Here is a 23,619-nt window from a genome sequence, read left to right on the forward strand (position 1 = left end):
ATAGTGTACATAGTGATCTGTGACAGCGGACTTGTAATTACTGTACAGGAGGAGAAGATAATGTAGATGCTGAGCTGTAACTGGAGGAAGTAATTACTAAACAGGAGGAGAAGATAGTATGAAATATAAATTACTAGTCTTCAATTAGAACAGTACCTGTCATGATCCAGACCGGCTTTTGAGTCCTGTCTTCCCTTTTCCTGGTCTGATCATGTCAGCGGTTAACTTTTCTCAGCCTCAGTCTGGTCTCAGGTTGGCTATTCATCCCTGCTGTGTCCTGCAGATCATGTCAGTTATAGTTTCTGTCTAGCGCTGCTGTAACTGACTCTGATTGATCTGATTGGTCCTGCTGCGTTTGCTGTCTGAACCTGTGTCTCTATTTTCCCCTGTTCCCGTCTAGACTCAGTGTTTCCCTTTAGTGTGCAGACTCCCTGGTTTGACTTGGCTTGTATCCTGACCTGTTTCTGTCCTTTGTCTTTTGGCTTATCTGCTCCTGACTGTTACTGACCCCCTGGCTTGTCTCTGCTATAGTTCTGAGTTCCGTCGATAGTCCACTGAGGTGTCCTGGAATGATTCTGCACTGAGATGTCAGTTCAGGAGAGGACTGTTGGATCACATGAAGGACACTCTGGCTCTCCATCCACCACCCAGCTCATTGGAGGAGGCTATGACTCAGGCTATCCATAAGGATTGGAGGCTGCGGGAAAGAGGTGTTACACAGCGAGACTTTCCGTTGCTCCCTGCTAATCCTGTTTTGCCACCATCTGAACCTATGGAGGTGGGGGCCATCAACTCCAAGGAGAAGTTGAGGAAGTGATGATGTGATGGGAATTTATGTTTTTATCATGGAGATTCGGGACATTGGAAGAAGGACTGCCCCTCTTGTCCATCGACTAACAAGCTTCCGAGTCTGGGTGATTGTCGAGGAAGTTACCCATACTCTCAGGTACCATTTTCTTTGTCATGATAATGTAAAAATGTCATAATGTGAGATTAGTTCTAGAAAGTACCATGTCTCAGACACATACTCTGCAGTGTCGACCCCCCTTTCTCCCCCTCTGCATTCGTTCATACAACAAACAAAGCCCTTTGGCAGATACTGTGCAACTTGATACCAATGTGTGAGCAGTTTATGGCTCTTAAACTGCAGACGACCAATCCCGTAAAGCCACTCATTCCCCCCTCCCCTTTCTCAAGGAATGTCTTTGTCTGGTGACTCAAAAAACGTAAATAGTAGTAGAAAGAGTGCATGTCATTACTCAGCCCACTCAGTGATGTCACGACAAGAGGGCATATCTTTACCCCAGCTGAGTTCTGAGTAAGAGAGTTGGTCCAGGAAGTGAGCTGACAACAGCTCTGTAAAGCTATGCTCATGCATCTGGATACATGGAAGCCCTTTCTCACCCATAGCATATGACCAGTCACAAGCTGAAATAATCTGAACTCTATGTAAGTGTTCTATTCAAATTTAATCCCATTTTATTAGTAATCTGTAATGTACAAGTGATTTTGTCTTCATAATATCTTTATATCTTGTAAACACTGCCTACCTTTTTATGGAGTAAAATATAATTTACTAGCTTGTCTCTTCATCTTCTATAAACGAACTGTCGCTTCCTCTGACGTGAATTATGCTACTGATTTGAGTTGGCTCTGGATCTGTTAATCCTTCAGTAATGGGAGCTGGTGGCAGCATACTTTGTTCTGTGCGATTGGGAATCTTTTTAGCGATGGCGGCGTTGATAATTATTGTTCCCGCCTCAGAGGGAGTTGTTAAATCACCCTCGCTGCAGTGTTCCCAATAGCCATTACATAGCAGGCAGCCATTCCAGTGACTAATTATCCTAGGCGCAGTACCTAATCTGACCTGAGGAAGGAACCAGGGGCAACCATACAACCTTGGTTCATGACAGGACACGATCATGTCCACTTTCCCAGGCTGTGGCTTTATGGAGCCCCCGCCAACCCGGTGCTCCAGGTAGTGGACCTCACACATGCCCATCTGGCACTTTCCCGGCTTGATGGTAAGGCCGGCTTGGCGAATTCGCCTGATCACCTCCTCAAGATGCTGCAGGTGTTCACCGCAGGAGGAACTGAAGGTGGCAATGTCATCCAAGTATGCCACCGCTTACTTCTCCAGTCCCTGAAGCAGGTGGTTGACCATCCGCTGGAAAGTGGCAGGGGCATTCTTCAGGAGGGCATGACTGTGGACTCATACAGTCCGAAAAGTTTGATAAAGGTGGACTTCTGCGACTTGGGGCTCAGGGGAATCTGCTAATATCCTCGACTCAGATCCATTATGGTTATTTTGCGCCATCTAACCGCTCAAGCAGCTTCTCGATGCGCAGCATTGGGTGCGCATCAAGAGGCTGTGATGACGTTGAGCCCCCTGTAGTCCACGCAGAAGCGGGTGGTCTGATCCTTCTTTGGCACAAAAACTACAGGTGAGGCCTACGCACTCTGTCACCGTTGAATCACCCCCAGCTGTAACATCTCATCGATCTCCTAGCGCATAACCTGCTGCACTTCGCCGGAGATCCGATAGGGTGTTCGCCGTAGTGGGGCATGATTCCCGCTGTGCACCTTGTGGACCGCAAACATCGTCCTTCCAGGTCGGTTGGAGAACACAACCCGGGAAGCGATCCAGCGTGGTCCGCAACTGCGACTGCTGGGGTTCGGATAACAAGGTGCTTACCTCCACGTCTTCAATGGGCCCACCGGCCTTGGCTCAGGCCAGCATGTCCAGGAGGTCTTCATCCCCGTCTTCAGGCAGGTTGCAGACCGGTAGGATGTAAGGTTCACATTTGTGATGAGCCTTCATCATGTTGATGTGAAAGGCCTTTCGCTTACCCCGAGAGTGGATAAGTGTGACCATGTAGTTGACTGGGTTGAGCTGTTGGTGGACGACGTACGGGCCTTCCCAGGCTGCCTGAAGCTTATCCTTTGGTACGGGGACCAGCACCCACACTTTTTGACCCACGTGGTAGGTCTGCTCCCGGGCGTTCTGGTCGTACCAGTGCTTCTGATCAGCTTGAGCCTGCATCATGTTGTCATGCACCAACTGCATCAAGGTCTGCATTTTGTCACGGAAGCGCAAGACATACTCCACTATGGACATTTCAGAAGGGTTCGGCTCCTCTTCCCAGGATTCCCTTACCAACCCAAGGGGTCCTGTTGTGAATTTGGATTCTGGGCTCCCCCGGTGGCTACTGGTGGAATTGAACTGGTGTCTTCATCTTCTCTGTTCACCTGTTCCCATCAAGATGTGGGAGTCGCTATATAACCTTGCTGTTCTGTTAGTTGCTTGCCGGTCAACAATGTTATCAGAAGCCTCTCTGTGCTTGTTCCTGCTACTAGACAACTACTAGATAAGTTGGACTCTTGTCCATGTTTGTTTTTGCATTTTTGTTCCAGTTCACAGCTGTAGTTTCGTTACTGTGTCTGGAAAGCTCTTGTGAACAGGAATTGCCACTCTGGTGTTATGAGTTAATGCCAGAGTTTTAAAGTAATTTCTGGATGGTGTTTTGATAGGGTTTTTTCAGCTGACCATGAAAGTGTCCTTTCTGTCTTCTGCTATGTAGTAAGTGGACCTCAAATTTGCTAAACCTATTTTCATACTACGTTTGTTATTTCATCTTAACTCACCGCCAATACATGTGGGGGGCCTCTGTCTCCTTTCGGGGTATTTCTCTAGAGGTGAGCTAGGACTAATATTTTCCTCTGCTAGCTTTATTTAGTCCTCCGGCTGGTGCTGGGCATCTAGAATCAACGTAGGCATGCTACCCGGCCACTGCTAGTTGTGCTTTAGGTTTAGTTCATGGTCAGCTCAGTTTCCATCTTCCAAGAGCTAGTTCCTATATATGCTGATGCTATGTTCTCTTGCCATTGAGATCATGACAGTTTGACCGGCCCACAAAGTGTTAATTGTTTGGGCTGAAGCAGGAGATAGAGAAGTGTTTAAGGGAAATTTTTTTTTTTTTTTTCCCTTCAGAGTTTTGCTGCCTAGCCCTTAATTGCTGTCTAGCTGCTTCTTACCTCCTCTTAACCCTTGAATGGCTCTGTGTCCACCTGTTTGTAATGGATCTTCAGAGTGTAACTGCAGGTTTGAATAATCTCGCCACGAAGGTACAAAAATTGCAAGATTTTGTTTGTCATGCACCTGTATCTGAGCCGAGAATTCCTTTGCCGGAATTTTTCTCGGGGAATAGATCCGGGTTTCAGAATTTTCGAAATAATTGCAAATTATTTTTGTCCCTGAAATCTCGCTCTGCCGGAGACCCTGCACAGCAGGTCAGGATTGTGATTTCCTTGCTCCGGGGCGACCCTCAAGACTGGGCTTTTTCATTGACACCAGGGGATCCTGCGTTGCTCAATGTGGATGCGTTTTTTCTGGCCTTGGGGTTGCTTTATGACGAACCTCATTTGGAGCTTCAGGCAGAAAAAACTTTGATGTCCCTATCTCAGGGGCAAGATGAAGCGGAAATTTACTGCCAAAGATTCCGTAAATGGTCTGTGCTTACTCAGTGGAATGAGTGCGCCCTGGCGGCGACTTTCAGAGAGGGTCTCTCTGATGCCATTAAGGATGTTATGGTGGGGTTCCCTGTGCCTGCGGGTCTGAATGAGTCCATGACAATGGCTATTCAGATCGATAGGCGTCTGCGGGAGCGCAAACCAGTGCACCATCTGGCGGTTTCCACTGAGAGGTCGCCAGAGAGTATGCAGTGTGATAGAATTCTGTCCCGAAGCGAGCGGCAGAATTTTAGACGGAAAAATGGGTTGTGTTTCTATTGTGGTGATTCTACTCATGTTATATCAGCATGCTCTAAGCGCACTAAAAAGCTTGGTAAATCTGTTTCCATTTGCACCTTACCGTCTAAGTTTATTCTATCTGTGACCCTGATTTGCTCTTTGTCATCTATTACCACGGACGCCTATGTCGACTCTGGCGCCGCTTTGAGTCTTATGGATTGGTCCTTTGCCAAACGCTGTGGGTATGATTTAGAGCCTTTGGAGACTCCTATTCCTCTGAAGGGGATTGACTCCACCCCATTGGCTAATAATAAACCACAATACTGGACACAAGTAACTATGCGTATTAATCCGGATCACCAGGAGATTATTCGCTTTCTGGTGCTGTATAATCTACATGATGATTTGGTGTTAGGATTGCCTTGGCTGCAATCTCACAACCCAGTCCTCGACTGGAGAGCTATGTCTGTGTTGAGCTGGGGATGTAAGGGGGCTCATGGGGATGTACCTGTGATTTCCATTTCATCATCTATTCCCTCTGAAATTCCTGAGTTCCTGTCTGACTATCGTGACGTCTTTGAAGAATCCAAGCTTGGTTCGTTACCTCCGCACCGAGAGTGCGATTGTGCCATAGATTTAATCCCGGGTAGTAAATACCCAAAGGGTCGTTTATTTAATCTGTCTGTGCCTGAACACGCTGCTATGCGAGAATATATAAAGGAGTCCTTGGAAAAGGGACATATTCGTCCATCGTCATCTCCCTTAGGAGCCGGTTTTTTCTTTGTGTCAAAAAAAGACGGCTCTTTGAGACCATGTATTGATTATCGACTTTTGAATAAAATCACTGTTAAATATCAATACCCATTGCCGTTGCTGACTGATTTGTTTGCTCGCATAAAGGGGGCCAAGTGGTTCTCTAAGATTGACCTTCGGGGGGCGTATAATTTGGTGCGAATCAGGCAGGGGGATGAGTGGAAAACCGCATTTAATACGCCCGAGGGTCACTTTGAGTATTTGGTGATGCCTTTTGGTCTTTCAAATGCTCCGTCAGTTTTCCAGTCCTTTATGCATGATATTTTTCGCGATTATTTGGATAAATTTATGATTGTGTATCTGGATGATATTCTGATTTTTTCGGATGACTGGGACTCTCATGTCCAGCAAGTCAGGAGGGTTTTTCAGGTTTTGCGGTCTAATTCTTTGTGTGTGAAGGGTTCTAAGTGTGTTTTTGGGGTACAGAGGATTTCCTTTTTGGGTTATATCTTTTCCCCCTCTTCCATTGAAATGGATCCTGTCAAGGTTCAAGCCATTTGTGATTGGACGCAGCCCTCTTCTCTTAAGAGTCTTCAGAAATTTTTGGGCTTTGCTAACTTTTATCGTCGATTTATTGCTGGTTTTTCGGATATTGCTAAGCCATTGACCGATTTGACTAAGAAGGGTGCTGATGTTGCTGATTGGTCCCCTGACGCTGTGGAGGCCTTTCGGGAGCTTAAGCGCCGTTTTTCCTCTGCCCCTGTGTTGCGTCAGCCTGATGTTGCTCTACCTTTTCAGGTTGAGGTCGACGCTTCTGAGATCGGAGCTGGGGCAGTGTTGTCGCAGAAAAGTTCTGACTGCTCCGTGATGAGGCCTTGTGCCTTCTTTTCCCGTAAATTTTCGCCCGCTGAGCGGAATTATGATGTTGGGAATCGGGAGCTTTTGGCCATGAAGTGGGCTTTTGAGGAGTGGCGCCATTGGCTTGAGGGGGCCAGACATCAGGTGGTGGTATTGACTGACCACAAAAATTTGATTTATCTTGAGACCGCCAGGCGCCTGAATCCTAGACAGGCGCGCTGGTCATTATTTTTCTCTCGGTTTAATTTTGTGGTGTCATACCTACCGGGTTCTAAGAATGTTAAGGCGGATGCCCTTTCTAGGAGTTTTGAGCCTGACTCGCCTGGTAACTCTGAGCCCATAGGTATCCTTAAGGATGGAGTGCTATTGTCAGCCGTTTCTCCAGACCTGCGGCGGGCCTTGCAGGAGTTTCAGGCGGATAGACCTGATCGTTGCCCACCTGATAAACTGTTTGTTCCTGATGATTGGACCAGTAGAGTCATCTCTGAGGTTCATTCTTCTGCGTTGGCAGGTCATCCTGGCATTTTTGGTACCAGGGATTTGGTGGCAAGGTCCTTCTGGTGGCCTTCCCTGTCACGAGATGTGCGAGGCTTTGTGCAGTCTTGTGACGTTTGTGCTCGGGCCAAGCCTTGTTGTTCTCGGGCTAGTGGATTATTGTTGCCCTTGCCTATTCCTAAGAGGCCTTGGACGCACATCTCGATGGATTTTATTTCAGATCTGCCGGTTTCTCAGAAGATGTCTGTCATCTGGGTGGTGTGTGACCGTTTTTCTAAGATGGTCCATTTGGTTCCTCTGCCCAAGTTGCCTTCTTCTTCCGAGTTGGTTCCTCTGTTTTTTCAAAATGTTGTTCGTTTGCATGGTATTCCTGAGAATATCGTTTCGGACAGAGGGACCCAATTCGTGTCTAGATTTTGGCGGGCATTCTGTGCTAGGATGGGCATAGATTTATCTTTTTCGTCCGCTTTCCATCCTCAGACGAATGGCCAGACCGAGCGGATTAATCAGACCCTGGAGACATATCTGAGGTGTTTTGTGTCTGCTGACCAGGATGATTGGGTTGCTTTTTTGTCATTGGCGGAGTTCGCTCTCAATAATCGGGCCAGCTCTGCCACTTTGGTGTCCCCGTTTTTCTGTAATTCGGGGTTTCATCCTCGATTTTCCTCTGGTCAGGTGGAATCTTCGGATTGTCCTGGAGTGGATGCTGTGGTGGAGAGATTGCATCAGATCTGGGGGCAGGTGGTGGACAATTTGAGGTTGTCCCAGGAGAAGACTCAGCTTTTTGCCAACCGCCACCGTCGTGTTGGTCCTCGGCTTTGTGTTGGGGATTTGGTGTGGTTGTCTTCTCGTTTTGTCCCTATGAGGGTCTCTTCTCCTAAGTTTAAGCCTCGGTTTATCGGCCCGTATAAGATATTGGAGATTCTTAACCCTGTTTCCTTCCGTTTGGACCTCCCTGCATCCTTTTCTATTCATAACGTTTTTCATCGGTCATTATTGCGCAGGTATGAGGTACCGGTTGTGCCTTCCGTTGAGCCTCCTGCTCCGGTGTTGGTTGAGGGTGAGTTGGAGTACGTTGTGGAGAAAATCTTAGACTCTCGTGTTTCCAGACGGAGACTCCAGTATCTGGTCAAGTGGAAGGGATACGGCCAGGAGGATAATTCTTGGGTTAATGCATCTGATGTTCATGCCTCTGATCTGGTTCGTGCCTTTCATAGGGCCCATCCTGATCGCCCTGGTGGTTCTGTTGAGGGTTCGGTGCCCCCTCCTTGAGGGGGGGGTACTGTTGTGAATTTGGATTCTGGGCTCCCCCGGTGGCTACTGGTGGAATTGAACTGGTGTCTTCATCTTCTCTGTTCACCTGTTCCCATCAAGATGTGGGAGTCGCTATATAACCTTGCTGTTCTGTTAGTTGCTTGCCGGTCAACAATGTTATCAGAAGCCTCTCTGTGCTTGTTCCTGCTACTAGACAACTACTAGATAAGTTGGACTCTTGTCCATGTTTGTTTTTGCATTTTTGTTCCAGTTCACAGCTGTAGTTTCGTTACTGTGTCTGGAAAGCTCTTGTGAACAGGAATTGCCACTCTGGTGTTATGAGTTAATGCCAGAGTTTTAAAGTAATTTCTGGATGGTGTTTTGATAGGGTTTTTTCAGCTGACCATGAAAGTGTCCTTTCTGTCTTCTGCTATGTAGTAAGTGGACCTCAAATTTGCTAAACCTATTTTCATACTACGTTTGTTATTTCATCTTAACTCACCGCCAATACATGTGGGGGGCCTCTGTCTCCTTTCGGGGTATTTCTCTAGAGGTGAGCTAGGACTAATATTTTCCTCTGCTAGCTTTATTTAGTCCTCCGGCTGGTGCTGGGCATCTAGAATCAACGTAGGCATGCTACCCGGCCACTGCTAGTTGTGCTTTAGGTTTAGTTCATGGTCAGCTCAGTTTCCATCTTCCAAGAGCTAGTTCCTATATATGCTGATGCTATGTTCTCTTGCCATTGAGATCATGACAGGGTCCCCGGACTCACCTGTCGTACAGGAGCTCGAAGAGGGAGAACCCGTCGAGGCCTGCATAACCTCTTGGTAAGTGAATAGCAGGTGTGGGAGGTACCGCTCCCAGTAACGTCCTTAGGTCTTAACCAGCATGCGTAGCATCTGTTTGAGGGTACTGTCACGATATTGTATGAAATATAATAGAAGTGTTAGTCTCTCATTGCCAGCACCTATAGTGTGGGCGCTGATCCCCCTTCCCTTTGCTTCAGGGTTTAGCGCTCCTTTTCAATGTGTGTGGGGGAGATTTTATTGCCTCTAGTGTTATGGTCCGGTGGTAGGACCTCAAAACTGACCTGACACATATGACCAGAATATAGGACAAGTTCTGGGGATGTGGCAGCTATACTGACCGCAATCCAGATCCTATCCACACACACTAAAGGCAGCCGTGGAGCGTTCCTAAAATCCTAGACGCCACGTTCACAGCCTGAGAAACTGACTACCCCTAGAGAGAAAGCAAAGACCTCACTTGCCTCAGAGAAATAACCCCAAAGTTATAGATAGCCCCCACAAATAATAACGGTGAGTTAAGGGGAAAAGACAAACGTAGAAATGAAACAGGTTAAGCAAATGAGGCTCGCTAATACTAGATAGACAGAAAATAGATAGGAGTCTGTGCGGTCAGTACAAAAACTATCAAAAATAAACCACGCAGAGAATGCAAGAACCCCCACACCGACTCATGATGTGAGGGGCGCACTCTGCACCCCAGAACTAACCAGCCAGCAAAAAATCACATAAAAGCAAGCTGGACTGAACTCATTATATACTGAGAAACGTTTTAAAGGAAATAATGAGCAAACAAACTTAGCTTCTCCAGCAGGAGACTGGTCACAAGGAATATTCAGGAGAACGCAGAAACAGGACTGAATACACCGACAGCAGGCAACAACTGAAGGGCCAGGTGAATTAAATAGGCCCAGCATAGCAGGAAATGAATCAGCAGAGCCCAGCCAAGACCAGCCATATCGCTAAAGGCCACCAGAGGGAGCCCTAGAACAAACTCACACAGTACCGCTCATGACCACAGGAGGGAGACCGAGAACGGAATTCACAACACTCTAGCTCTGGGAGCAAAGGTATTTACGACCGGCATAGCTGCAGTGGAAAGTTTTGCTAGCAGAAACTGGTCTGATCTCGCTTGTAAAACATGAGGCTTTTTGTCCTAATATTGTAAGATATTGGGCCAACGGTTTAGGCTAAGAAAATAATAAATACATATTGTTATAGTCCATCGGCAGATCTATCAACCCCTGTAAGGAGCAACCTCTAATTCCAACAGGTAAAAATATACAGATTTCTCTGGAACTGTGTGTCCTACTAGCCCAAATTTAGTATCTATAGAGAGCAAATCTTAATACAAGATGGATGAAAGGTGTATTATGACTCTGCCAGATTCTCCAGCGAAGATATGACAATCATAAGAATGGTTGGAGAAAACTGTACAGCTGAGGAAAGAGGAGGGCAATCTTAACTCAACCCTGTTAGTGATGTCACGAGGCTGTGGTTATTTAAGTGACTCCACTTACCCAGCCCTGAGGGTCTGCCAGAGTCTGTCTGAGCCTTGTCTGAGGAGTCCTGACTGCCAGTCCTGATGCATTGGGACATATGGGAACTCCACCCATTAGCCTGGTTGCCTGCAATGTCCTGAGAACATGTGAGTGTTACCTTTTCTCGCTTAATCCCTTTATTTTATAATTACCTTGTACATTTTCAATTGTCTCATATTGTAACATCTTTATATGTCTTTTGTAAACACTGCCTTTTCGGAGTAAAATATATAAATTACTAGTTTCCGTTCTCCTGTTCTAAAACGTACCTTAAGCCTTCTGAAGGGAATTTGTTATGGACCTGGTGGTTAGGTGCACCTGGAATGACCTGATGGTTAAACTAGAAGACAGGACGAGCTCTGGGAAGTGGGAACTCTGCTGACCGCAAATCCTAATCCTATAACACACACACTAGAAATAGCTGTGGAGCGTACCGAACTCTCCCTAGATGCCTCTTCACAGCCTAAGAGCTAACTACCCCTAAAGATAGGAAAATAAGCCTTACCTTGCCTCAGAGAAATTCCCCAAAATGTAAAGGCAGCCCCCCACATATATTAACTGTGAGTTAAGAGGAAAGTCACAAACACAGGGATGAAACAGGTTTCAGCAAAGGAGGCCAGACTTACTAGATAGACCGAGGATAGGAAAGGGATCTATGCGGTCAGCACAAAAAGCTACAAAAAGCCACGCAGAGTGTGCAAAAAGACCCCCGCACCGACTCACGGTGCGGAGGTGCGACTCTGCAACCCAGAGCTTCCAGCTAGCAAGGCAATATCATGTTAGCAAGCTGGACTAGAACTTAGCAAGTACTAAGAAATATATTCAGTACAAAATGAACAACAAAATGAACTAGCAGGGACTTAGCTTCGCTGGAGTAGACAGGTCATCAGAAAGATCCGAGAGAGATCTGAACCAGTGCTAATACATTGACAGCTGGCATGGAGTAATGATCTGAGTGGAGTTAAAAAGAGAAGCCAGCCTAGCCGCAAACAAGGGCAGCTGAGGGAGCAACCTCAGAACCAGCAGTTCCACTCACAGCCACCAGAGGGAGTCCACGGACAGAACTCGCCGAAGTATCATTCATGACCACAGGAGGGAGTTCAAGAACGGAATTCACAACAGGAATTACGCTACTGTTTTGGGCTAGCTTCGGACCCGTTTAATCGAAGCTGGTGGCAGCTTACCATGTGCTGGGCCTTTGGGAGTCGTTGTAGCGACTGCGACGTTGATAATTATTGTTCCTGCCTGAGCGGGAGTATTCATATCGCTTCGCTGCAGCGTGCCCAATAGCCAGTACATAGCAGACAGCCTTTCTGGCGACTAATTACCCTAGGTGCAGTACCTAGTCTGACCTGAGGGTGAGGGGGGCGCCAGAGAGCTGCAAGTTTCAAGTGGAACTGTAAGCGGGGTATACATAAATCCCTGCAGTTCGTGGTATATTGAAGAGCAGTGGGATACCTAAAATAAGCCCCTGCTGTAAAACAAGAGGTCAATAGCCTTGTGTGTGTTTTTTCATCACATTGAAGCAGTGGAGGGATAACTAAGATAAGCCCCCTGCACATGACGTGACGTAGGCATGACGGTCACGGTGTGAATCGTGACAAGTTGGTGGCAGCGGTGTGGATTCGTGACAGGTACCATTGAAGCGCTCACACAAGCCATTGGTCTAGGGGTGATACGCACTCGATACCAGACGCTTCACCTGCATTTTCTTACAGAGAGCCTCCATTAGGTGAGACATGAATTGGGTCCCTTGATCGGTAAGCATCTCTCTCGGTAATCCTACCCGTGGAAAGATGGCCAACAGTGCATCCGCCACCTTATCTGCCCTAATTGAGGACAGAGCCACTGCCTCTGGGTACCGGGCAGCATAGTCTACCACAGTGAGGATGTTTTGCTTTCCAGAGCTGCTGGGGACAACCAGCGGGCCCACAATGTCCACTGCGATCCTCTGGAAAGGCTCCTCTATCACTGGCAAAGGGATCCGGGGAGCCTTAAAGGGCCACTGTCACCCCCTCCAGCCGTTCTAAACTAAAAGAGCCACCTTGTGCAGCAGTAATGCTGCAGTCTAACAAGGTGGCTCTTTTAGTTTTTGATTCAGTTATTACCTCAATAAAGCGTTTTAAAAATTGGCCACAAATACCAGATTTTGTACCTGGAGGCGGTCCGAATCGTCCTCTATGAATCTCCCAACTGCCGTCACTCTTCTCTTCAGGGGCGATGGTCGCCGCCCCCTGAGCGCTGTTTCTTCTTAAATCCGGCGCCTGCGCTGTGCGTGCCTGCCTGGGGCCTGCGCAGTCTTCATTGTCAGTCACAGCTCAGATGCAGGGTGCCTGACTGCGCCTGTGCGGGCAGTGCGGCCACCCTGTTGCTGAATCCCCGCCCCACACTGTGTTATTCATTATGCACAGTGCGGGGCTGGGGTTCCTGGGAAGGCGGGGGAGCTGGGGGAGCGTCTGAGCTGGGGAGCATCTGAGCTGGGGGAGCGTCTGAGCTGGGGGAGCGTCTGAGCTGCGGGAGCGTCTGAGCTGGGGAGCGTCTGAGCTGGGGAGCGTCTAAACAGCGCAGTGCGCATGCCCAGGAACCCCAGCCCCGCACTGTGCATAATGAATAACACAGTGCGGGGCGGGGATTCAGCAACAGGGTGGCCGCACTGCCCGCACAGGCGCAGTCAGGCACCCTGCATCTGAGCTGTGACTGACAATGAAGACTGCGCAGGCCCCAGGCGGGCACGCACAGCGCAGGTGCCGGATTAAAGAAGAAACAGCGCTCAGGGGGCGGCGACCATCGCCCCTGAAGAGAAGAGTGACGGCAGTTGGGAGATTCATAGAGGACGATTCGGACCGCCTCCAGGTACAAAATCTGGTATTTGTGGCCAATTTTTAAAACGCTTTATTGAGGTAATAACTGAATCAAAAACTAAAAGAGCCACCTTGTTAGACTGCAGCATTACTACTGCACAAGGTGGCTCTTTTAGTTTAGAACGGCTGGAGGGGGTGACAGTGGCCCTTTAAGAGCAGGCCCCGCCTTCCCCACTCTGACAGATGATATAGGAGAGGAAGTAGTTAGTCACATCTGTCCCCGTCTTGGGCCAATAGAAGTGTTGAGACAACCGGGTCTTAGTTTTGCTGATCCCCAAGTGTCCAGCGAGCGGGATCTCATGGGCAATCCGCAACTCACCCCTGAATTGGCACGGGACAACCAGCTGTCTTTCCCTCAATCACTCCTTTTGCGATTTTCCAGGTGCTGTCTCCTGGTACAACCTCCCTCATTCCCAGAACACCCTCTCCTTATCAGTCACGGAGGTGGGCATCTCGGCAAGGTGTCTCAAATTCTTCAGGCTCGCATCTGAGTGCAAAGTGGCCTGGAACTCCTGGCTAGAGGCAGCCAGAAGCGACGTCAGGGTCCCTTCCCCACGGGGACCTGCTCTGGGTCCATCTCTGGTTCAGTCATGCCTGTGACTGAGGAGGGTCCAGAAGGCAGAACGTTATCTGCATTCCAGGCACTCTGACTGTGGGTGACAGTAGCTATGTAGGCTGTCTCCCCGGGGATTTCCACAGACTCACCAGCTGGCGCCGCTATGGGTGCTACCTCCCCATCCACCCCCAACATTCCAGGAGCAGTGCTACTTATGGGGAAGTTACCTTCCTCTGTGGCACTGGTCAGTGGGAGGATCTGATTATTGAGGATGCTAACCTGAGGTCATTAGCGGAGCGGAGGGCACGGGTAGGGTGGTAGACTGAGACCAGAGAGGAGATGTAGGTTGGTGCTGAGCCATGGAGGGCACGGGTAGGGTGGTAGACTGAGACCAGAGAGGAGATGTAGGGTGGTGCTGAGCCATGGAGTGCTTTGTGGATGAGGGTAGTAGTTTTGTACTGGATTCTGGAGTGGATGGGTAGCCAGTGTAATGACTTGCACAGGGTAGAGGCAACAGTGTAGCGGTTGGTGAGGAATATAATCCTGGCAGCCGCTTTCAGGAAAGATTGGAGCTGGGAGAGTTTGGTAAGAGGGAGGCCACTTAGGAGAGAGTTACAATAGTCCAGACGAGAATGAATGAGTGAAACAGTAAGAGTTTTTGCAGAGTCGAAAGTAAGAAAAGAGCGAATTATAGAAATGTTTTTGAGATGCAGATAAGAAGAGCGAGCCAGTGATCGGATGTGAGGGGTGAATGAAAGCTCGAAATCAAATATGACCCCAAGGCAGCGGGCATGTTGATTGGGAGTAATGGTGGAACCGCACACGGAGATGGCAATGTCGGGCATAGGCACATGAGTAAACACAACGAGTTCAGTTTTTGACAGGTTCAGTTTCAGATAGAGGGAGGACATGATGTTAGAGACAGCAGTAAGACAATCACTGGTGTTATCTAAAAAGGCAGGCGTGAGATCAGGAGAAGTGTATAATTGGTGTTGTGAATTTGGTTTTTGGGCTCCCCCGGTGGTCACTGGTGGTACTGGACTTGTGTGCTTCACTTTCTCTGTTCACCTGTTTCCATCAGGATAGGGGCTAAGTGGTTCTCTAAGATTGATCTCCGTGGAGCGTATAATTTGGTGCGAATTAAGCAGGGGGATGAGTGGAAAACCGCATTTAATACGCCCGAGGGCCATTTTGAGTATTTAGTAATGCCTTTTGGTCTTTCAAATGCCCCTTCAGTCTTTCAGTCCTTTATGCATGACATTTTCCGGGAATATTTGGATAAATTCATGATCGTGTATCTGGATGATATTTTGATTTTTTCGGATGACTGGGATTCTCATGTCCAACAGGTCAGGAGGGTTTTTCAGGTTTTGCGAGCTAATTCCTTGTGTGTGAAGGGTTCTAAGTGTATTTTTGGGGTTCAAAAGATTTCTTTTTTGGGGTACATTTTTTCCCCCTCTTCCATTGAGATGGATCCTGTCAAGGTTCGGGCTATTTGTGATTGGACGCAACCTTCTTCGCTTAAGAGCCTTCAGAAATTTTTGGGCTTTGCTAATTTTTATCGCCGATTTATAACTGGTTTTTCTGATGTTGCTAAACCTTTGACTGATTTGACCAAAAAGGGTGCTGATGTTGCTGATTGGTCCCCTGCTGCTGTGGAGGCCTTTCGGGAGCTTAAGCGCCGCTTTTCTTCCGCCCCTGTGTTGCGTCAGCCTGATGTTACTCTTCCTTTTCAGGTTGAGGTCGATGCTTCCGAGATCGGAGCTGGGGCGGTCTTGTCGCAGAAAAGTTCCGATTGCTCCGTGATGAGACCTTGTGCGTTCTTTTCTCGAAAGTTTTCGCCTGCCGAGCGAAATTATGATATTGGTAATCGGGAGCTTTTGGCTATGAAGTGGGCTTTTGAGGAGTGGCGTCATTGGCTTGAGGGGGCTAGACATCAGGTGGTGGTATTGACCGATCACAAGAATTTGATTTATCTTGAGTCTGCCAGGCGCCTGAATCCTAGACAGGCGCGCTGGTCGTTGTTTTTCTCTCGGTTTAATTTTGTGGTCTCATACTTACCAGGTTCTAAAAATGTGAAGGCGGATGCCCTTTCTAGGAGTTTTGAGCCTGATTTCCCTGGTGATTCTGAACCTACAGGTATCCTTAAGGATGGGGTGATATTATCTGCTGTTTCCCCAGACCTGCGACGGGCTTTGCAGGAGTTTCAGGCGGATAGACCTGATCGTTGCCCGCCTGGTAGACTGTTTGTTCCTGATGATTGGACCAGTAGAGTCATCTCGGAGGTTCATTCTTCTGCGTTGGCAGGTCATCCCGGGATCTTTGGTACCAGGGATTTGGTGGCTAGGTCCTTCTGGTGGCCTTCTCTGTCTCGAGATGTACGAGTTTTTGTGCAGTCTTGTGATGTTTGTGCTCGGGCCAAACCTTGTTGTTCTCGGGCTAGCGGATTGTTGTTATCTTTGCCTATTCCAAAGAGGCCTTGGACTCACATCTCTATGGATTTTATTTCTGATCTCCCTGTTTCTCAGAAAATGTCTGTCATCTGGGTGGTGTGTGACCGTTTTTCAAAGATGGTTCATTTGGTGCCCTTGCCTAAGTTGCCGTCCTCTTCCGAGTTGGTTCCTCTGTTTTTTCAAAATGTGGTTCGCTTGCATGGTATTCCGGAGAATATCGTTTCTGACAGGGGGACCCAGTTCATGTCTAGATTTTGGCGGGCGTTCTGTGCTAGGATGGGCATTGATTTGTCTTTTTCGTCTGCGTTCCATCCTCAGACTAATGGCCAGACTGAGCGAACTAATCAGACCTTGGAGACTAATTTGAGGTGTTTTGTGTCTGCGGATCAGGATGACTGGGTTGCCTTTTTGCCGTTGGCGGAGTTTGCCCTCAATAATCGGGCTAGTTCTGCCACTTTGGTTTCTCCTTTCTTTTGCAATTCGGGGTTTCATCCTCGCTTTTCTTCTGGTCAGGTGGAGTCTTCGGATTGTCCTGGAGTGGATACTGTGGTGGATAGGTTGCATCGGATTTGGGGACAGGTGGTGGACAATTTGGAGTTGTCCCAGGAGAAGACTCGGCATTTTGCTAACCGCCGTCGTCGTGTTGGTCCTCGTCTTCGTGTTGGGGACTTGGTGTGGTTGTCTTCTCGTTTTGTCCCTATGAGGGTTTCTTCTCCTAAGTTTAAGCCTCGGTTCATCGGCCCGTATAAGATTTTGGAGATTCTTAACCCTGTGTCCTTTCGATTGGACCTCCCGGCATCTTTTTCTATCCATAATGTCTTCCATCGGTCATTATTGCGCAGGTATGAGGTACCGGTTGTGCCTTCCGTTGAGCCTCCCGCTCCGGTGTTGGTTGAGGGTGAATTGGAGTACGTTGTGGAGAAGATCTTGGACTCCCGTGTTTCCAGACGGAAACTTCAGTATCTGGTCAAGTGGAAGGGCTACGGTCAGGAGGATAATTCTTGGGTGACAGCCTCTGATGTTCATGCCTCTGATTTGGTCCGTGCCTTTCATAGGGTTTCATCCTGATCGCCCTGGTGGTTCTTGTGAGGGTTCGGTGCCCCCTCCTTGAGGGGGGGGTACTGTTGTGAATTTGGTTTTTGGGCTCCCCCGGTGGTCACTGGTGGTACTGGACTTGTGTGCTTCACTTTCTCTGTTCACCTGTTTCCATCAGGATATGGGAGTATCCTATTTAGCCTTGCTGCTCAGTTATTCTAGTGCCGGCCATCAATGTAACCAGAGCCTTTCTGTTGCATGTTCCTGCTTCTAGACTACTATCAGCTAAGTTGGACTCTTAGTCCTAAGTTTGTTTGCATTTTTGTTCCAGTTCACAGTTATGTTATGTTTCTGTAGCTGGAAGCTCTTGTGGGCCGAAATTACCACTCCGGTGTCATGAGTTGACACATGAGTCTTAAAGTAATTTCTGGATGGTATTTTAATAGGGTTTTCAGCTGACCGTGAAGTTCCCTATTGTATCTTCTTACTATCTAGTAAGCGGACCTCGCTTTGCTGAACCTACCTTCATACTGCGTATGTCTTTTCCTCTGAACTCACCGTCAATATATGTGGGGGGCTTCTGTCTCCTTTTTGGGGGAATTTCCCTAGAGGTAAGCCAGGTCTGTTTTTTCCTCTATTAGGGTTAGTTAGTTCTCCGGCTGGCGCTGGGCGTCTAGGGATAAAACGTAGGTACGTCACCCGGCCACTGTTAGTTGTGTGATAGGTTTAGCTCACGGTCAGCTCGAGATTCCATCACCCAAGAGCTAGTCTGTTATTTAAGTTCTCTGACGTTCCCTTGCCATTGGGAACCATGACAGTATGGCCGGCCAAGGGTTAAAACCGTTGGCAGAAGAAAGGAGAGAAAAAGAAGTCTGCAGATTTTTTTTTTTTTTTTTCTTCTGAGCTTGCTCTATAGTTACTCAGTTGCATTTCTGCTCTAATTGCAGCCTTTGCCTCTCTCTCTCCTTCTAATCCTTGAATGGCTCTGATCTCACCTGATTAAAATGGATCCTCAGAGTTTGGCTACAGGTTTGAATAATCTTGCTACGAAGGTTCAAAATTTACAGGATTTTGTTATTCATGCTCCTATATCTGAACCTAGGATTCCTATACCAGAATTTTTCTCTGGGGATAGATCTCGTTTCCTGAATTTCAAATATAATTGTAAATTATTTCTTTCCCTGAGATCTCGCTCCGCTGGAGATCCCGCACAGCAGGTTAGGATAGTAATTTCCTTGCTGCGGGTGACCCTCAGGATTGGGCATTTGCGTTGGTACCCGGGGATCCTGCGTTACTCAATGTGGATGCGTTTTTTCTGGCCTTGGGGTTGCTTTATGAGGAACCTAATTTAGAGATTCAGGCTGAAAAAACCTTGATGGCCCTATCTCAAGGGCAAGATGAAGCTGAAATATACTGCCAAAAATTTCGTAAATGGTCTGTGCTTACTCAGTGGAATGAGTGCGCCCTGGCGGCGAATTTCAGAGAGGGTCTCTCTGATGCCATTAAAGATGTTATGGTGGGGTTCCCTGCACCTACAGGTCTGAATGAGTCCATGACAATGGCTATTCAGATTGATCGGCGTTTGCGGGAGCGCAAACCTGTGCACCATTTGGCGGTGTCTTCTGAGAAGGCTCCAGAAAATATGCAATGTGATAGAATTCTGTCCAGAAGCGAACGGCAGAATTTTAGGCGAAAAAATGGGTTGTGCTTCTATTGTGGTGATTCAACTCATGTTATATCAGCATGCTCTAAACGTACAAAAAAGGTTGATAAGTCTATTTCAATTGGCACTTTACAGTCTAAGTTTATTTTGTCTGTGACCTTGATTTGTTCATTATCGTCAATTACCGCGGATGCCTATGTCGACTCTGGCGCCGCTTTGAGTCTCATGGATTGGTCCTTTGCCAGGCGCTGTGGGTTTGATCTAGAGCCTCTGGAAGTTCCTATACCTCTGAAGGGTATTGACTCTACACCATTGGCTAGTAATAAACCACAATACTGGACACAAGTGACTATGCGTATGAATCCAGACCATCAGGAGACGATTCGCTTCCTTGTGTTGTACAATCTACATGATGTTTTGGTGCTCGGATTGCCATGGTTACAATCTCATAACCCAGTTCTTGACTGGAAAGCAATGTCTGTGTTAAGCTGGGGATGTCAGGGGGCTCATGGGGACGTACCTTTGGTTTCCATTTCGTCATCTATTCCCTCTGAGATTCCGGAATTTTTATCTGATTATCGTGATGTTTTTGAGGAGCCTAAGCTTGGTTCACTACCTCCTCACAGAGATTGTGATTGTACCATAGATCTGATTCCGGGCAGTAAATTTCCAAAGGGTCGTTTATTTAATCTATCTGTACCTGAACATGCTGCTATGCGAGAATATATTAAGGAGTCCCTGGAAAAGGGACATATTCATCCTTCTTCATCTCCCTTAGGAGCCGGTTTTTTCTTTGTATCTAAAAAAGATGGCTCTTTGAGGCCGTGTATTGATTATCGACTCTTGAATAAAATTACAGTCAGATATCAGTATCCTCTGCCACTGCTGACTGATTTGTTTGCTCGAATAAAAGGGGCTAAGTGGTTCTCTAAGATTGATCTCCGTGGAGCGTATAATTTGGTGCGAATTAAGCAGGGGGATGAGTGGAAAACCGCATTTAATACGCCCGAGGGCCATTTTGAGTATTTAGTAATGCCTTTTGGTCTTTCAAATGCCCCTTCAGTCTTTCAGTCCTTTATGCATGACATTTTCCGGGAATATTTGGATAAATTCATGATCGTGTATCTGGATGATATTTTGATTTTTTCGGATGACTGGGATTCTCATGTCCAACAGGTCAGGAGGGTTTTTCAGGTTTTGCGAGCTAATTCCTTGTGTGTGAAGGGTTCTACGTGTATTTTTGGGGTTCAAAAGATTTCTTTTTTGGGGTACATTTTTTCCCCCTCTTCCATTGAGATGGATCCTGTCAAGGTTCGGGCTATTTGTGATTGGACGCAACCTTCTTCGCTTAAGAGCCTTCAGAAATTTTTGGGCTTTGCTAATTTTTATCGTCGATTTATAACTGGTTTTTCTGATGTTGCTAAACCTTTGACTGATTTGACCAAAAAGGGTGCTGATGTTGCTGATTGGTCCCCTGCTGCTGTGGAGGCCTTTCGGGAGCTTAAGCGCCGCTTTTCTTCCGCCCCTGTGTTGCGTCAGCCTGATGTTACTCTTCCTTTTCAGGTTGAGGTCGATGCTTCCGAGATCGGAGCTGGGGCGGTCTTGTCGCAGAAAAGTTCCGATTGCTCCGTGATGAGACCTTGTGCGTTCTTTTCTCGAAAGTTTTCGCCCGCCGAGCGAAATTATGATATTGGTAATCGGGAGCTTTTGGCTATGAAGTGGGCTTTTGAGGAGTGGCGTCATTGGCTTGAGGGGGCTAGACATCAGGTGGTGGTATTGACCGATCACAAGAATTTGATTTATCTTGAGTCTGCCAGGCGCCTGAATCCTAGACAGGCGCGCTGGTCGTTGTTTTTCTCTCGGTTTAATTTTGTGGTCTCATACTTACCAGGTTCTAAAAATGTGAAGGCGGATGCCCTTTCTAGGAGTTTTGAGCCTGATTTCCCTGGTGATTCTGAACCTACAGGTATCCTCCTACAGGTGATGGGGTGATATTATCTGCTGTTTCCCCAGACCTGCGACGGGCTTTGCAGGAGTTTCAGGCGGATAGACCTGATCGTTGCCCGCCTGGTAGACTGTTTGTTCCTGATGATTGGACCAGTAGAGTCATCTCGGAGGTTCATTCTTCTGCGTTGGCAGGTCATCCCGGGATCTTTGGTACCAGGGATTTGGTGGCTAGGTCCTTCTGGTGGCCTTCTCTGTCTCGAGATGTACGAGTTTTTGTGCAGTCTTGTGATGTTTGTGCTCGGGCCAAACCTTGTTGTTCTCGGGCTAGCGGATTGTTGTTATCTTTGCCTATTCCAAAGAGGCCTTGGACTCACATCTCTATGGATTTTATTTCTGATCTCCCTGTTTCTCAGAAAATGTCTGTCATCTGGGTGGTGTGTGACCGTTTTTCAAAGATGGTTCATTTGGTGCCCTTGCCTAAGTTGCCGTCCTCTTCCGAGTTGGTTCCTCTGTTTTTTCAAAATGTGGTTCGCTTGCATGGTATTCCGGAGAATATCGTTTCTGACAGGGGGACCCAGTTCGTGTCTAGATTTTGGCGGGCGTTCTGTGCTAGGATGGGCATTGATTTGTCTTTTTCGTCTGCGTTCCATCCTCAGACTAATGGCCAGACTGAGCGAACTAATCAGACCTTGGAGACTTATTTGAGGTGTTTTGTGTCTGCGGATCAGGATGACTGGGTTGCCTTTTTGCCGTTTTGCGGAGTTTGCCCTCAATAATTGGGCTAGTTCTGCCACTTTGGTTTCTCCTTTCTTTTGCAATTCGGGGTTTCATCCTCGCTTTTCTTCTGGTCAGGTGGAGTCTTCGGATTGTCCTGGAGTGGATACTGTGGTGGATAGGTTGCATCGGATTTGGGGACAGGTGGTGGACAATTTGGAGTTGTCCCAGGAGAAGACTCGGCATTTTGCTAACCGCCGTCGTCGTGTTGGTCCTCGTCTTCGTGTTGGGGACTTGGTGTGGTTGTCTTCTCGTTTTGTCCCTATGAGGGTTTCTTCTCCTAAGTTTAAGCCTCGGTTCATCGGCCCGTATAAGATTTTGGAGATTCTTAACCCTGTGTCCTTTCGATTGGACCTCCCGGCATCTTTTTCTATCCATAATGTCTTCCATCGGTCATTATTGCGCAGGTATGAGGTACCGGTTGTGCCTTCCGTTGAGCCTCCCGCTCCGGTGTTGGTTGAGGGTGAATTGGAGTACGTTGTGGAGAAGATCTTGGACTCCCGTGTTTCCAGACGGAAACTTCAGTATCTGGTCAAGTGGAAGGGCTACGGTCAGGAGGATAATTCTTGGGTGACAGCCTCTGATGTTCATGCCTCTGATTTGGTCCGTGCCTTTCATAGGGCTCATCCTGATCGCCCTGGTGGTTCTTGTGAGGGTTCGGTGCCCCCTCCTTGAGGGGGGGGTACTGTTGTGAATTTGGTTTTTGGGCTCCCCCGGTGGTCACTGGTGGTACTGGACTTGTGTGCTTCACTTTCTCTGTTCACCTGTTTCCATCAGGATATGGGAGTATCCTATTTAGCCTTGCTGCTCAGTTATTCTAGTGCCGGCCATCAATGTAACCAGAGCCTTTCTGTTGCATGTTCCTGCTTCTAGACTACTATCAGCTAAGTTGGACTCTTAGTCCTAAGTTTGTTTGCATTTTTGTTCCAGTTCACAGTTATGTTATGTTTCTGTAGCTGGAAGCTCTTGTGGGCCGAAATTACCACTCCGGTGTCATGAGTTGACACATGAGTCTTAAAGTAATTTCTGGATGGTATTTTAATAGGGTTTTCAGCTGACCGTGAAGTTCCCTATTGTATCTTCTTACTATCTAGTAAGCGGACCTCGCTTTGCTGAACCTACCTTCATACTGCGTATGTCTTTTCCTCTGAACTCACCGTCAATATATGTGGGGGGCTTCTGTCTCCTTTTTGGGGGAATTTCCCTAGAGGTAAGCCAGGTCTGTTTTTTCCTCTATTAGGGTTAGTTAGTTCTCCGGCTGGCGCTGGGCGTCTAGGGATAAAACGTAGGTACGTCACCCAGCCACTGTTAGTTGTGTGATAGGTTTAGCTCACGGTCAGCTCGAGATTCCATCACCCAAGAGCTAGTCTGTTATTTAAGTTCTCTGACGTTCCCTTGCCATTGGGAACCATGACAAATTGGGTGTCATCAGCATAGAGATGGTACTGGAAACAAAATCTACTGATTGTTTGTCCAATAGGGGCAGTATACGAAGAGAAGAGGAGGGGGCCTAGTACTGATCCTTGAGGAACCCCAACAGTAAGGGGAAGGTGAGAGGAGGAGGAACCAGCAAAAGATACAGTGAAGGAGCGATCAGAGAGATAGGAGGAGAACCAGGAGAGAACGGTGTCCTTGAGGCCGATGGAGCGGAGCATAGTGAGGAGGAGCTGATGATCCACAGTGTCAAATGCTGCGGAGAGATCTAAGAGAATTAGCATGGAGTAGTGACCATTAGATTTAGCTGTTAGTAAATCATTAGAGAGTTTAGTGAGGGCAGTTTCAGTAAAGTGTAAAGAGCAGAAACCAGATTGAAGAGGGTTGAGAAGAGAGTTATCTGAGAGATAGCGGGTAAGACCGGAGTGGACCAGGCGTTC

The 23,619-nt window shown here is 47.6% G+C and overlaps 1 protein-coding gene across 2 annotated transcripts in view; it reads right to left on the minus strand.

Moving 5' to 3' along the window:
* Positions 1 to 23,619, minus strand: part of SCRT1 (scratch family transcriptional repressor 1) — a 72,001-nt gene that overhangs the window by 12,949 nt on the left and 35,433 nt on the right. The window contains exon 1 of one of the 2 annotated variants that reach the window (XM_077271579.1): positions 157 to 520. The exons of the other annotated variant lie outside the window; for it this stretch is intronic. Coding sequence (XP_077127694.1) covers positions 157 to 163 — 7 coding nt within the window. The 5' untranslated portion in view covers positions 164 to 520. Of the gene's footprint in view, positions 1 to 156; positions 521 to 23,619 lie in introns of those variants that run through there. 2 annotated transcript variants of the gene reach the window in all.

The sequence above is a fragment of the Ranitomeya variabilis genome, chromosome 6, assembly GCF_051348905.1.
Source record: "Ranitomeya variabilis isolate aRanVar5 chromosome 6, aRanVar5.hap1, whole genome shotgun sequence".
NCBI classification, from domain to species: Eukaryota; Metazoa; Chordata; class Amphibia; order Anura; family Dendrobatidae; genus Ranitomeya; species Ranitomeya variabilis.